Raw genomic sequence first — 15,216 nt, 5'->3', positions numbered from 1 at the left:
ATGAACATTCATAATTTTTTAAAATATTAATTATAAAAGAACCCTAAAGAATTCCAACATAATTTAGATTTCTCCCACAGTGATAATTTCCATCTTTTTAAAAAAATATATTTATTTTCAAGGATCAAATTATCTCAATTTGTGGGGGTGGTGGGATGGGGAAGCAGCCTAGCATACACGTGCAGTCTGCCTGTTAGGTAACTATTGGCAGCATCTGGCACAGAGAAGCTCCTCAATAAATAGTTGTTGCCTGAATGAATAAATAGTAAAGAGGTCAGGGGACCTCATAGGGATAGATTCCTTTGAGGTCAAAAGAAGGTTCCTTATGGGAAGGGCTTCAGGGCAGACCTTAAAGCTATGAAAGTGAATGTGTAGAGGGAGGGGGGCATTGATGCTCATGGTGGGGTGAGCACCACCAAGAACTTTACAATGTTTGCAAGTTCTGTCCCTGCTTATAATTTCTCCTGATCGGGGACTCCCCATCCCCAAGTAGGTAAACTCAGTGTAAGGCTCAGACAGAGCACATAGCTTCTGTGTGTCAGCTCTAAGCCATCATAACAAACATAAGGTTAGAGTGGAGGGCAAAGCAGGAATCTCATTCCTCCCTTTCCAGAGTGGAAAGAGTTGGATTCTGAAGAGTTGAATTCTATTTATTTTATTTGTCTCAACAAGTATTTATTCAACAACTATTATGGATGTTCCAGACACTGGGCTAGGTGCTCATGTGGTAGGCATGAGCATGAAAGAAATAGAACCTCTCTATGGTGCTCATGGTATACATTGAGAGGTTGATATTAAATGATCAAAAAATAATTTAATTGTAATCATGGCAGGTGCAATGGAGGCAAAGAACAGGGGGCTACCAGAATATTTAAGGAGAATCCTGACCTAGTCAAGGTGAGGGGAGCTCAGTTATTTTAGGCTTCTCCAAAGAAAAGATACCAAATTTAAATCTGAACAAATTATTCAGGTGACTTGTAGAAGGAATGATTGAAAAGCACCACTTGGTAATTGCTGATATAAAAACAGATTCAGGCAAGGATCATTAGGGAACACTAAAATATTAAAATTGGGTGAAGGGCTGCTGCACATCTCAAAGTACCATCCACAGATTACTTATTAATCACAAATATTTGAAAATATCTTTATAAAGCAGAGCACAGTGGTACCCTCCTGTAGTCCCAGCTACTCTGTAGTCTGGGACAGGAGGATTGCTTGAGCCCAAGAGTTCAAAGCTAGCCTGGGCAACAGAGAGACCATCTCAAAAAATAAAAATACATAAAAGAATCTTTATAATGGAGCGATCTGGGGACATGACTTTCACCAAGTGGACAAACTTAGCATCACTAATAATGGGACAAACTGACATCAAAGGATGCCCAGCGTGATGCTGTAGGGAGCAGAACATCACCTATGAATACCCTACCAACATGCTTAACCTGAATCTGACCACGAGAAAACAACCAGCAAATTCAGATTGTGGGGCATTTTAAAAGACAATTGGCTGGATTTTTTAAAACTACCTGTGTAATCCCAGTGGCTTGGGAGGCTGAGGCCAGGCAATCATAAATGGAAGGCCAGTCCAAGCAGCCCAGCAAGACCCCATCTCAAAATTAAGGAAAAAGTAGGGAGGTGGGGATGTGGGTCATTGACAAAATGCCTCTGGGTTCCATCCCTAGTACCAGAAAGGAAGGGGGGAAGGGGTGAGGAAGAAGAAGCAAAAGAAGGGGGGAGGTTATTCTAAATTAAAAGAGAAGGACATGGCAACCAAATGCAATTCATGCTCCTTGAATGAATCCTGCCTTTTAAAGAAAAGATAGAATAAAAGGACATATTGGAGTTGGGTGCAGTGGTGCACACCTATAATCCCAGCGGCTCAGGAAGCTGAGACAGGAGAATCACGAGTTCAAAGCCAGCTTCAGCAACGTGAGATGCTAATAGGCCACTCAATAAGTCTCTAAATAAAAACACAAAATAGGGCTGGGGATGTGGCTCAGTGGTTGAGTGCTCCTGAGTTCAGTCTCTGGCCCCCCCTACAAAAAGGACATATTGGAAATATTTATGAAAATCTGCTAGTAGACTGTGTATTATTGTATTAATGTTAAATTCCTCAAATGTGATAATTTCTTTGTGGCTTATATAGGAGTTCTAGGAGATATATACTGAAGTATCAAATGTCATGATGCCTTCAACTTTTATATGGTTCAGAAAAAATAATGCATGTGTATGTGTGTCTGCATGTAGATAAAATAAAGGTGCAAAATTTTAACAGTTGATTAATCTAGGTAAAAAGAGTAAGGGTATTCTGATGTTCATCATACCATTCCTTCAACTTTTTGATAGGTTTGAGACATTTCAAAATTAACAAGTTGAAGGGTAAAAATAACTCACCTTAGGAGAGGTGTAGTGTTGAGAGAACTTTCCAGGCAGAGAGAGTAACCCTTCCTAAACCTCTGAGGAGCTTGGTGAAAGGAGCTTGATGAATTCAAAGGACTATGAAAGAGTCACTGTGGCTACCACAGGGGTATCAGTCCAAGGTGGCAGAGTGGACACTAAAGATTTTGGTCTCATCCTCAGAACTCTGGGAAGCTGCTAAGGTATTTAAAAGGGGATTTGCCATGAGATAGGATTTATGTATTTATTTATTTATTTGGTACCAGAGATTGAATCCAGAGGCATTCAACCACTGAGTCACATCCCCAGCCCTTTTTTCTGTTTTTGAGACAGGGTCTTGCTATCTTGCTTAGGGCCTCACTAAGTTACTGAGGCTGGTTTTGAACTTGTGGTCCTCCTGCCTTAGCCTCCGGAGACACTGGGATTACAGGGGTGCCCCACTGCTCAGTGGGATTTATATATTTAAAAATCACTTTTGAAAGTAGCAAGTATGGAGTTTCTCCTGGAAGGACAGAAGCCCAGAGATGAGGTCTCAGCCACCTGTCTCCATGCAAATCTAGCAGACCTCACTTCTAGCTTGACTGAGCTCTCAGGCAGGGAACCCAAGTGAAGGGGCCTATAAAGGGCATTAATTGGAGAGAGCAGGGAAGGAAGGCAGCAGGGAGGAGAGTCTGGCTTAGAGGAGATGGCAGGGGTCAGACACCACAGGTTAGGAGGACAGTCCATGGTGTTGAGGGAATAAAGATGAGTAGAAGGGTGGCCTGGAACCATGGTGGGCTGGATCATAAGGAAGTTTCTTGGGAACTGGTTGAAGGCTAGAAGCCAAACAGGTGGCAGGCCACCAGATGTCTGATGCTAGACAAGAGATGAGCAGAAAGGGAGAGACTTCTTTTTTAGTCATTTAATGAGAGCTCTGTTTTCTGAGTACTGGGCCAACTAGATTATGTATTTATTATCTACTTCATCCTCAGAACCCCCCAGCAGATAAGAGTTATGATTATCCCTGTTTCTTGGCAGAAGAAATCAGGGTTCACATCCTTTCCAAATCACATAGCTAGAACCCAGAAAAATATACTTAGGTGAATTATATATTCATGCTTTTTGACTGAACAAATAAAACAAATAAAAACCTTCAGAGAGGTACATATGAAAATGTCAATGGTTGAATGATCAAATTGTCATTAAAAAAAAATAAAAGTAGACCTAATATGAGTGTAAAGCTGTGATCTTTTATATAACAACAAACAAGGCTTCAAAACAAGGAAGCCCTGGAGCCCTAGCAGCAGATGTAGGGGTTTCTTTAAGAATTTGGGGAAAAGTTAAAAATAAAAAATGGAGAAGACTAACTACATTTGATTGATCATTTTCTAATCACCGGCTATGTGCCAAGGTCTGTGACAGGTTCTAGAATTTTGAGGTAAAAGATAGATACAGTTCTTGCCCTAAGGAGTTTGTATTCTGGTATGCTGTGGGAGGGATATGAGGGAGTATCTCATAGGCTGGACTATAATAAAATATTTCATGTATCATCCCCCAAAAAAGTGAGAAATCTGGGAAAGTCACCCTGACAAATAGTCTGGATTTAACTGTGTTTAAATCTAAATGCAGTGCTGGGGTTGTGCTCAGTGGTAGAGCACTTGCCTAGCACACAAGAAGCACTGGGTTCAATCCTCAGCACCACATACAAATAAAATAAATAAATAAATAAATAAATAAATAAATAAATAAATAAATAAAGGTACTGTGTCTATCTACAACTAAAAAGAACAATATTTTTTAAAAATGTAAATGCATGTGTATTTTTTTAACATAGCATCTGAAAATACACATACATGTCCATATGAGGGGCTATTATGCAACAATTAAATCACTTTGCAGAATTTTTATGGACATAGGGAAATTCTCCTGATATATTACAAAGAAGAAAAAAGGCTATAATAGTGGTACACAGGATGACTTAATTACTTTTTTTTTTTTTTGGTACTGGGGATTAAACTCAGTAGCACTCAGCCACTGAGCCACATCCCCAGCCCTATTTTATATTTTATTTAGGAACAGGGTCTCACTGAGTTGCTTAGTGCCTTGCCTTTGCTGAGGCTGGCTTTGAACTCTCAGCCACCTGGGCCACTGGGATGGGCATGCACCACTGCACCCAGCTCCAGCCCTTTTTTATATTTTATTTAGAGACAGAGTCTACAATCAGTTGCTTAGGGCCTTCCTAAATTGCTGAGGCTGGCTTTGAACTCATGATCCTCCTGCCTCAGCTTCCCAAGCTGCTGGGATTACTGTGCTCGGCCCCTAATTACTATTTTAAAAAACAGTAAGAAAAGCTGGGTTCATGCTGGTAATCCTAGCAACTCAGGAGGCTGAGGCAGAAGGATGGCAAGTTTGAGGCCAGCCTCAAGTTGCAAGGCTCTTGAGGGACCTGGATTCAGTCCCAGTACCAAAAAAAAAAAAAAAAAAAAAAAAGTAGGAAATATGCCAGCTGATTCGGAACAAAAGTTCTTAATATTTTCTAAGTGTCAACAAGTTTGTGATAATGGGACTTTCTAGAAAAAAAGTGGGTAATATCAGTAGAATCGGGAAAGAGGTTCAGGGGAGGCTTCTAGGAAGAGGTGACGGTTGAGATATGGCTATGAGAAGTACTGGGCAATTTGTGTTTTCTTCTACCCACCCGCCCTGTCCAGGCCATACACTGGCCCTGAAGCAGAAGTACAAAATACATTGTGAAAAATATATTTAGGTGAATTATATATTTATGATTTTTGACTGCACAAATAAAAACCTTCAGAGAGGTTCATATGAAAATGTCAATGGTTGAATGACCAACTTATCATTAAAAAAAAAGATATATACTACCATAGATATGAAAATTTGTGCTGTATATGTGTAATAAGAATTGTAATGCATTCTGCTGTCATTTTTTAAAAAAATCAATAAAAAAAGAAAGAAAGAAAGAAAGAAAGAAAGAAAGAAAGAAAGAAAGAAAGAAAGAAAGAAAGAAAGAAAGAAAGTTTCACATTGAAAGGGTTTAGGTATTAAGTGACATTCAACCAAATACAAATGTGATCTTAAAAATAGGCTGGGCATGGAGGAGCATGCCTATAATCCCAGTGGTTCAGGAGGCTGAGGCAGGAGGATCACGAGTTCAAAGCAAGTTAGTGAGGCCCTAAGCAACTCAGTGAGTCCCTGTCTCTAGATAAAATATTAAAAAGGGCTAGGGATGTGGCTCAGAGGTTAAGTGCCCCTGGGTTCAATCCTGGGCAACACACACACACACACACACACACACACACACAAATCATCTACTAAAGAAAGTGAAGACACAGATTAAATTATATGATGTCTAAGATCTGCTTCAAGGTTATCCAAAGTAGGTACTTGATGCAAGATAGGGCATTAATTAGAACTCAAGAGCAGTTTCATAGAGGTTCATCACACCATCTTTCCACTTTTGTATGTATTTAAAATTTTCCTTGTTATAAAAAGGTAGGGCCAGGCATGGTGGCACATGCCTGTAATCCCAGTGGCTTAGAGAATCAAACATTTGAAGCCAGCCTTAATGAGGCTGTAAGCAATCTAGTAAGACTCTGTCTCAAAATAAATAAATAAATAAAAAGGGCTAGGGATGGCTCAGTGGTTAAGCATCTTTTGATTCAATCCCTGATACCAAAAAAAAAGGGGGGGGGGATTGCAGTTGTAGCTCAGTGGTAAAGAATTTTCCTAGCATGTATGTGTGGCTCTGAGTTCTATCCCTATTACTGTACCAAAAAATAAAGTTAGTAGTGGTTCTCTCTAGGTTATAAAATTATGGGTGGTTTCTCTTTAGATTTTTTTTCTATTTCTCATGTTCTACAATGAGCATTTTTTTTAATGAGAAAAAAACAGTCTGATATTTGTTTGCTGACTGCTCAATCTGAGAGAAAGCAGAAAAAATGTGTCTCAGAGGAGGAGGAATGGAAGGGGATTCAGAGTTGGGAAATGGTAGTGTGGAACCATCAGAAGAAAACAGAGTGGAGGGCAGTGGAAGCCAAATAAGGACTTTCTCTGCCTTGCAGAGTTTGAGAACGGCTGAGATTATGGCTTGGAAGAGAGAGATGGTTTGCTGGTCTCAAAGCTTGGGACAACAGCTATTGGGATCAGAAGCAAAGGTTGATCTGAGAAGGGATCATAGTGGGGAGGAGGAGCACCTAGCAAGCAAGGACTTCAGAATGAGAGTCCACTTTTGCCTAGACATTGTGACCCAGTGGTGGCTTGAACTTGAGTCAGGTTTATTGAAGAACTCTGACATTGGCTCTGTTCTGAACCTGGTGTGCCTGACCAGATGGGCTGAAGAGCAATGGGCAAGAAAGTAGAAAGGGGTTGGGGCAGAGAAGCAGTGGAGGGCTGAAACCACGGTTAGATTGTTCACTTTGGAGCTGAATCAGAAATGTTAGCCTCCATATCAGCAAGTTGACTCAGGAAGGGAGAGCTCCTAAGCCTTCTCCTCCATCTCCTCAAGAGCTTCCCCCATAGATCCCAGGCCACTGAGCTTCTCGTATGATGAGAAAGGACTTGAAGCAGAGGCAAGGTGCTCAACCCAGAGGATATATGAGAGGCTTCTAGGTCCATCAGTGACTTCTGGTTCAGGGCCAGTGTATGGGCTGGGGGTGGGTAGAAGAAAACACAAATTGCCCAGTACTTCTCATTACCATATCTCAAACATCCTCTCTTCCTAAAAGCCTTCCCTGATCCTCTTTCCTGATTATACTGACATTACCCAGTTTTTTCTATAAAGTCCTATGATTTGTAACTAGATTTTTTGGGTGGGAGGGGTACTGGAGATTGAACCCAGGAGTGCTTAACAATGGAGCCTCATCCCCAGCCTTTTTTTTTTTTTTTAAGAGAGAGTGAGAGAGGAGAGAGAGAGAGAGAATTTTTTTTTAATATTTTTTTTTAGTTCTTGGCGGACACAACATCTTTGTTGGTATGTGGTGCTGAGGATCGAACCCAGGCCGCACGCATGCCAGGCGAGCGTGCTACCGCTTGAGCCACATCCCCAGCCCCCCAGCCTTTTTTTAAAATCGAATTTCATCTTATTTTTTTTTAATTTGAGACAAGGTCTTGCTAAGTTCCTTAGGACCTTGCTAAATTGCTAAGGCTGGTCTTGAACTTGCAATCCTCCTACTCAGTCTCTGGAGTCACTGGGATTACAGGCATGTGCCCTATGCCCAGCTTGTAATAGATTTTTTTTTTTAATTTAGTGTGATTTATTGTCAATTTTCTCTCTTCTGCTGGCCTGAACATTTATGAATTCAAGGATAATGTCTGCTTGTTCACTCTTAGAGTCCAGTGTTAGCACAGGGCCTGAGTCAGAGTAAATGCTCAATTGATATTTGTTGAATGAATATGGGGAGGCTAGGCAAGTGGGGAGAAGGGAAATCACTGGGGTCAAGGGAAGGACAAGGGCAGGGCAAATCTTCCAGTTTGCACCATTCAGGGGGCCCTCTGGGAAGTGCTTTGCATTCCTGGTGCTAGTGACAGGACTGTGCATGCCCAGGAATTGAAATCTGTGTTGCATGCCAAGGCCTCCTGTGTTCTTCTGGAAGTGAGGGCTTAGTTGGTGAGGAGAGGGGGAGAATGGAAGCACAGAAGCTCAGCATCTTAGCTTCTGGGAAAACATGGGCTGCGGAGGCAGCCCAAGCCCCAGCCTCATCTCCAGGGTTCTTTGGACAGATTCCTCTTAGCTCCAGGCTTCTACTGGGGAGGTCTGGCCCAGAGCCCATCCCCACTCCCCACAGACCACAAGAAGGTCTTTCTGCTGAAGTCCCCACCCCCAACCCACAGGGGGTTCCTGTCTCAGCAGGAATTCAGACCTGATTGAAATGAGCAGCTGGAGCAGACTGGATGGGAGGGTGACTAGTGGGGAGCAGGGATCAAAGGCTCTTGTGTGTGAGGGGCAGGGAGAGGGGGTGCCGGAGTGTGCTGGCTTGCCCACAAGCATAAAGAAATGAGGCAGAGACAGAAGAGACTCGATGAAAGAGAGACAGAGAAAGATAAAGAAAATGTAGCAGAGAAAGCAACCGGGAAGCAGAGAGGAAGAAGAGAAGAGAAGTTGAGGGGGGGGGCACGGACACAGAACAGAGAATAAAGTGGAAATCACGAGGGACAGGAACAAGGAGAGTGCTGATAGAAGAGCACAAGGTCACGAGGTCACTAGGCAATTGTGGGAGATGGAGACACAGAAAAGAGGTCAAGGACAAGTTTAGGAAGGCAGAGACAGAAAGGAGAAATAGAGACTGAACTTAAGGAAGGAGTCACATTTATTCTTTCCTTCTACATTTGTTGAACATTCCAACATGGCAGGCACATAGTGCGAGGTAAAAATCCATCGGTGCAAGCAGACACATATGATAGGGTCCAAGATGTAGCAGTAAAGACAGAACCCAAGATAAAGACCAGGAAAGGGAAAGCTAAGATTGGAGTTAGAGACTGAGGGGAGGACACAGAGATAAGAGACAGTGACAGAGAGAGAGACTTAAGAGGAGGCAGACACAAAATTCTCCCAGGCAAAGAGGGCACAATGAGTGGAACTCAGGGTGCAGCTGGAGGAGAACCTGGATGAGGGAGACCTGCCCGGGCTCGCCCTAGGGTGGCTTTCCCTCCTCAGTCCCATCTCCAACTGTGCTGCCTCTACTTTCCCTCCCCCTGCCATCACTCTTCCTAGCAGGCTCTGGAGGAGGTTCCAAGTGCTGACAGCCTCCTCCTGCCCCTCCTCTTGACCCATGTTTCTCTGCCTAAACTCCAGGTCAGGATGGAGCCCAGCTCAACTCAGAGAAGAGGAATGCAGGTGATAGACAGGCATAAAACGTCTCCCTTCCATCCACAGGCGACTTTAAGACCATCCTTTGGTTCCATGGAGCCCTCAGGAGATTGGAACATGTGATGGGGAGAAGGGAGGGGTGAGTGTGCATTCAGCTTCCAAAATAGGGCAGGTGCCTCTCCCTTCCGGGTCTGTGTACCAGCCCCCAATACATCAAAACCTCGATGCTGAGATCTCGGAAGGAGGAAAGACACCATTTGTAGCAAATGCCAAGCCCTCCCCCATCTCCTCCCACGTCATCACTGAGAAAAATGCCGCAGAGAAGAGGGTGGGCTGGAGAATCAGTCACCTACCCGCTGGTGCCGGGTCTCTGGGCCTGAGAGAAACGCCAGTCCGTGTTGGGTGGGGCTTGCTGTGGAGAAAACAGAGGGAAAGAAGCTGAGTATCCATGAGCTGTCAGAATGTCACCAGAGTCCCTGGGGATGAGCTGGAAGAGGAGGGGAGTGGGTAAGAGAAGGAAATGGGGTAAGATGGGGGAGGGGATGGCACATTTCCAAAGACCACAAAAATACCCCAGGTCCCTCTCAGAGGTCTGAGGTACCAGAGATGAAATGACATTTTTATCTGTCACAGTGAGGAAGCTTTGATTTTTTTTTTTTTTTAAAGCCTTCCTTTTTCCCTGTCTCCAGACTCAGGACTTTGGGGCCCAAATTCAAGGACTGAAAGTATCTTCTGTGGTCCTGGAGGGAGCAGTGCAGAGAAGGCTCCTAAAAGTGGCAAAAGAGGCTTTTAGATTAGAATCCCACCAGCCCTAGAATGAAGTTATCCAGCCCTTCAGCTGGGAACAAAGCATCCTCCGCAGCAAGATGGCTGCGGCTCTGGGTAACCCTTTTCATGCCAAGTTGTGCAGCGACACATTTAGAGCGACACCTCGTCCAGGCCCTTGGCTCTCAAGGATCTCTTCCCACAGCTAAATACATTATTAATTTAGGAGTCATGCCAGACAGGGCCTTTGCTAGGGATCCAAGCCCTGGGACACCTCTTGCCCTCAGAACTCCATGCCAGACAATGGCCTGTGACTGAGAAGAGAACAAGGCTTCTCTGTCTGGAACAGAGAAAATGGCTGGGATGGAGCCCAGAGAGATCAAGCTCCCACAGCTTCCAAGCAATGCCAACTAAATCTGCAGGGCTCCCAGGGGGGTTGATCTGTAGCCATCTCCCACCTGGCTGAAGGTGTGGGTTCTTCTGTCAGCCACTTAACACCCAAGTCTCTCCCAGTCCTTCCAGGAGTATGTTATTCATTCCACCATTCATGGAGCACTCCTAGAGCCGTGTCCTCACTGGTTCTGGGAGAACATTACCGTGCCCACTACTGTGCCCACTGGTGTGCTCTCTGGGACAGGGTAATTAATTCTCACTCTGGTTCCCAGAGCAGAGAGTGTGAGCATCTCAGATTACACTGGGGAGACCTAGAACTGCCAGTGATTCACACTCAAGTCTCATAGGCGACAGTGATGTGAGCAGAATCTAGAAATCTAATATCCTCAGTATATCAGGAGCTATGAGCACTATTCTGGGGCTTCCCTGAAGATGTCCAGCCCTTAGCCAATGTATTCTTAAGCACAGCAGAATCTACATGGAGTTGCAGGGATCATGATGGGAGGATAGGGAGCTGGATGAAACAGGAGGATGGCGGGTCCCCATTTGTTCAGTGAGGGCTACTGTGGATGAGGAAGCCCAAAGTCTTCCCTCCTCATGTAAGGCACTAAAAGGGAAAGAATAACACCCTTGCCCCATCCCAGTAGATGCCAACTGTCTTTTGTTCAGCATCCTAAGTTTCAAGTGCCAAACCAGTCAAAGCACACTCTGGAGTTAGACAGACCAAGGTTAGACTATCACTTGCTCTGAACTTGAGCAAGTCACATGACTTCCATGAAACTCAGTTACAAGATGAAGCTAGAAACTATCCAGCAACAGTGGAGAGAAGAGCAAATGAATATCCTAATTCTCCAATAAGGCGGGTAGTTAGCTTCTCTCAATCAGCTATCAGAAGCATCTAAAGTGTTGTTTTCAAACTATAATCCTGACTCAGGGTGGTGAATAGATATATTTTGAATAAAAACCTTCTGGGATTATGGAAATTTGTGTTTTTCACTATTATAGTTTCCTCACATATGAGGGGTACCCCTGGCATCTGGTGGAAGCTACGGCTTTCCATCTGCCAGAGGAGAAAGGACTTGACAAGAATCTCAGATATTTTGGCCACCCCCAAGTCCCTGACCCTAGATGGCTGAGCACATCAGCACATCATGGGCAGGAAGAGCCAAAAGCCTGTTTCTGAGCATCAAGAGCTGGGGTGCTCCAAGTTCCCACTCTCTTCAGGAGAAAGGGGCCCGACTGGTGCCACAGGGGTCCTGGGTTATATCTTATAAAGTTCTACTCCCTCTGCTCAAGGCTTCAGGGGCTGCCACTTTCAATATGGAGCCCTGGGTCCTGCAGGACCAGCTGGCCAGAGGGTCACAGTGTCATGCCCCCAACCCGCCTGCGCTCCACAAACTTCAGTAAAGCTCAGGTCACCCTGAGGTGACTGGCTCCCCCTCCCCGCCAGGTGCAACTGGGAAGATGCTCCCCAGTACTTGCCTGGTCCTGGGCAGCAGCGACCCGGGACTTTTACCAGAGACCACGGGCAAGGGGCTGTGAGTGGGCCACAGACAACTGGTGTGAACCTGGCAGAGAGCCATGGGGGGGGGGGTGAAAGCTGTTGCATGGGTGTTTGAGCTGGCGTAGGGAGGACACAGGTGAACCCTACTGGTGCACCTCAGTCCAGATGTGGTTGGGTGGAGCCAGGATAAGGAAGGTTGAAGATTACAGTGAAGCCACAGATCATGGGAACGGGTAGAAAACAGAAGAGGAAGCCTAAAAGACCCGCACAGCGTGCAGGGAACTGAAGCTTAGGAGGCTGGTAGGGTGAATCTATCACAGCCTCCACCCGAGATCCCCCACACCTGTGGAAATTGCCAGAAATTCACCAGAAACTCGGCGGAGCCCCACCCTTTTCTAAGTGTGGTGGCAGGATTTAGTGGTCCCACCTTCCCTCGTCCATAATCACCATCACCTCCCAATGCTTGGAGCCCCATCACGCAATGAGTCCAAAGGATCCCAAGAATCGGGTGGAGTACAACGAGCAGCTGAGCCAGCCCGAGAGGTGTGGATGCAAGTTCAGTCCCTTATGTGGACCGCAGGCTTCTCCAATGCCTCCCCCAGGAGTCGCCCGCCGGTGGCGCTGAGCCCTCACCTGGCTCCTCTCCCGCATCGTATTAGAGTGGGAACGAAAGGCATCAGGCTCCAGCGCCAGAGCTGAGGGTTGCTGAACGCTGAGCGGCCTGAGGAAAGTGAAGTCACTGCCATCAGAGGCTGGTGAAAAGCACGTCCTGTAGCAATGGCTCTGTGAGTCTGTGGGCCGCAGTGTCACCTCCATGTACTTAAGTGTGCCATCTGAGCTCACCTGCAGGTTGGGACTAGACTGCTTATAAAATTCCCGGGAGGGTGAGTCCTGATGCCTGCAGCACCCACCCCCACCACCATCCCCATCTGCCTGTCCCCGAAGGCACTTAACTGACATAAAGGTGAAGGTTACTAAGGATAAGAGACTGATGGTTGCTAGAGCCACAATGAGGTAAAGAGTAAGGTCTGAACGTTCAGGAGGGTGTGTGAGGAAATCACTGGATTTGGGCATTTCCTCAGGGTCTTCATCCTCCAGAACCAGTAGCACTGTGGCTGTAGAGGAAAGTGAAGGGTCACCATTGTCCCTCACGAGGACCACCACCTGCTGGGTATCAGGGTCATCCTCTAGTAAGGACCTAGCTGTGCGCACCTCACCAGTATGTGCAGACACCAGGAACAATCCTGGGGCTGTGGACTGTGGCAAGAGGGAATAAGAAAGCCATGCATTGTGGCCTGCATCAGCATCCACAGCTGTCACCTTGGTGACCAAGGAGCCAGGAGGAGCAGAGCGAGGGAGACGCTGGGGGGCTGAGAATTCCCTGCCTGGCTTTGGGTGCAGCACAGCTGGGGCATTATCATTCTGGTCAAGGACAAACACATGTAGAGATGTGTTGGCATGCAGTGGGGGAGAGCCAGAATCTCGAACCCCCACCACAATCTGCAGCATCTGCAGCAATTCATAGTCAAAAGTTCGTTGGGCAAAGACTCGTCCATCATCAGGGTTGACATACACAAAGGAGGAGGATGGGGCTCCCTGAATCTGACTCCCTACAATGGAGTAGGTGAGACGGGCATTATCCCCAGTGTCTGGATCTGAGGCAGCCACAGTGCAGAGAAGGGAGCCCGGAGGCTTATTTTCTGGGATGTAAGCAGTATAGAGCTGCTGGTTGAACTGGGGTGCGTTGTCATTAACATCTGAAATGTTGATCCTGATGGTGAGACGTGTGTGCAGAGGAGGTGAGCCAGCATCGCTAGCCAGTAGCTCAATGGTATAGTGTGATGTGGCCTCCCGGTCCAAGGGCTGGCTGGTTAGCAATGAGTAGTGGTTCTCAGAAGGCTTGATCTGAAATGGGAGGTCTGGAGAGATATCCAGACTTACTTCACCATTTCTTCCTGAGTCTCGGTCCCGCACATTAAACAACCCCACTACTGTGCCCACTGGTGTGCTCTCTGGGACAGGGTTGACCAAAGAGGCCAACAGAACCTCAGGGGCATTGTCATTGGCATCCCCCACATCTACTTGAATCACACAGTGGCCCTCCATGGCTGGCTGTCCCTGGTCACGGGCTCTTGCATGAATTTCATAGAAACTTGACTCCTCAAAGTCTACTGAACCCAACACATGGATTGCTCCACTACTAGGGTCCAGGCCAAAGAGATTCCGCACTGCCTCAGAAGTATGATCTCCAAAAGAATAGTCTAGTTGGCCATTGGTGCCCTCATCTGGATCAGTAGCATTGAGGCGGAGCAGCAGGGTCCCCATGGGTGCATTCTCTGGAAGTCCCACACGTAGAACTGAGGACTGGAAGGTTGGAGCATTATCATTGATGTCCAGCACAATGATGGAGATGAGGCTGGTCCCTGAGTGAGCTGGGGTACCCCCATCCACAGCAGTGAGCACCAGCTGATGTCTTGCCTGAGTTTCACGATCTAGTTGCTGCTCTAGCACCAGCTCTGGGAAGAGCTTCCCATCTTTTAGGGTCTTCACATTCAGAGAAAAGTGGCTGCTGGGGCTTAGAGTGTAAAAGCTCACAGTATTGGTGCCTACATCCGGATCTTGGGCACTATCCAGTGGGAATCGTGCTCCAGGTGCAGCTGATTCTGAGATACGCATCTCTCGCTCAGGAGTGGCAAAGCTTGGAGAGTTGTCATTGAGATCCAGGATCTCTACCTCTACACGGATGAGCTCCAGCGGGTGTTCAGTCACCACCTGCACTGGCAACAGGCAGCTGGTGCTGGCTCCACACAGGTTCTCTCGGTCAATCTTTTGATTCACTGCTAGAGCACCACTCATCAAGCTCAGGGAAAAATAGCGCCCATTCTCCTCAGAGCCCAGCCGCAGTCGGCGGCTCAACAGATCTGTCACCTTTAAGCCCAGATCTTGAGCAACATTCCCTACCAGCGTCCCCGGCTCAGACTCTTCCACCACTGAGTAACGAAGCTGCCCAGACACCCAGCCCCAGCAGCACAAGGACAACATGCACAGCACTTGCCATTTCCCAGGGAGCTGTGGGGGTGTCTTGGGCCCCATGACCCAGAAGTCCCTTCCTGGAGAACAACTCTGTGCTGTCCTGTCTCCAAGGTAGACCAAGGGCTTGGAATGCAGCAGAAGAAATCTCTTATGTCTCCTTCCAGCCTCTTAAAAACTGCTCTGAGGTTTGCCTGCCTGCAGCAGTTCTTAGTCACCAAATGGCGGGGGTGGGTGGGGGGGAAGGGGAGTTAAATGTAAGTGGAGCTGGGGAGCTGGAGGAGGAGAGGCGGGCAGGAAGAGCAGATCCCCCACCTTGTCTCTGAGT

General features: G+C 46.5%; 2 protein-coding genes across 12 annotated transcripts in view; both read right to left on the bottom strand.

Moving 5' to 3' along the window:
* LOC113179652 (protocadherin gamma-C3) overlaps positions 1 to 15,216 on the bottom strand; it is a 145,736-nt gene that overhangs the window by 8,091 nt on the left and 122,429 nt on the right. For all 11 annotated transcript variants that reach the window (XM_077800908.1, XM_077800899.1, XM_077800914.1 and 8 more), the window contains exon 2: positions 9,550 to 9,608. In XM_077800908.1, the coding sequence (XP_077657034.1) occupies positions 9,550 to 9,608 (59 nt within the window). The remainder of the gene's footprint in view (positions 1 to 9,549; positions 9,609 to 15,216) is intronic.
* On the bottom strand, positions 12,333 to 14,900 carry Pcdhgc5 (protocadherin gamma subfamily C, 5). Its single transcript, XM_077800363.1, has one exon. The coding sequence runs from the start codon at positions 14,898 to 14,900 to the stop codon at positions 12,333 to 12,335; it is 2,568 nt and encodes an 855-aa protein (XP_077656489.1).

Source organism: Urocitellus parryii, chromosome 1 (genome assembly GCF_045843805.1).
Source record: "Urocitellus parryii isolate mUroPar1 chromosome 1, mUroPar1.hap1, whole genome shotgun sequence".
NCBI lineage: Eukaryota > Metazoa > Chordata > Mammalia > Rodentia > Sciuridae > Urocitellus > Urocitellus parryii.
This window is presented reverse-complemented; position numbering and strand designations above follow the sequence as displayed.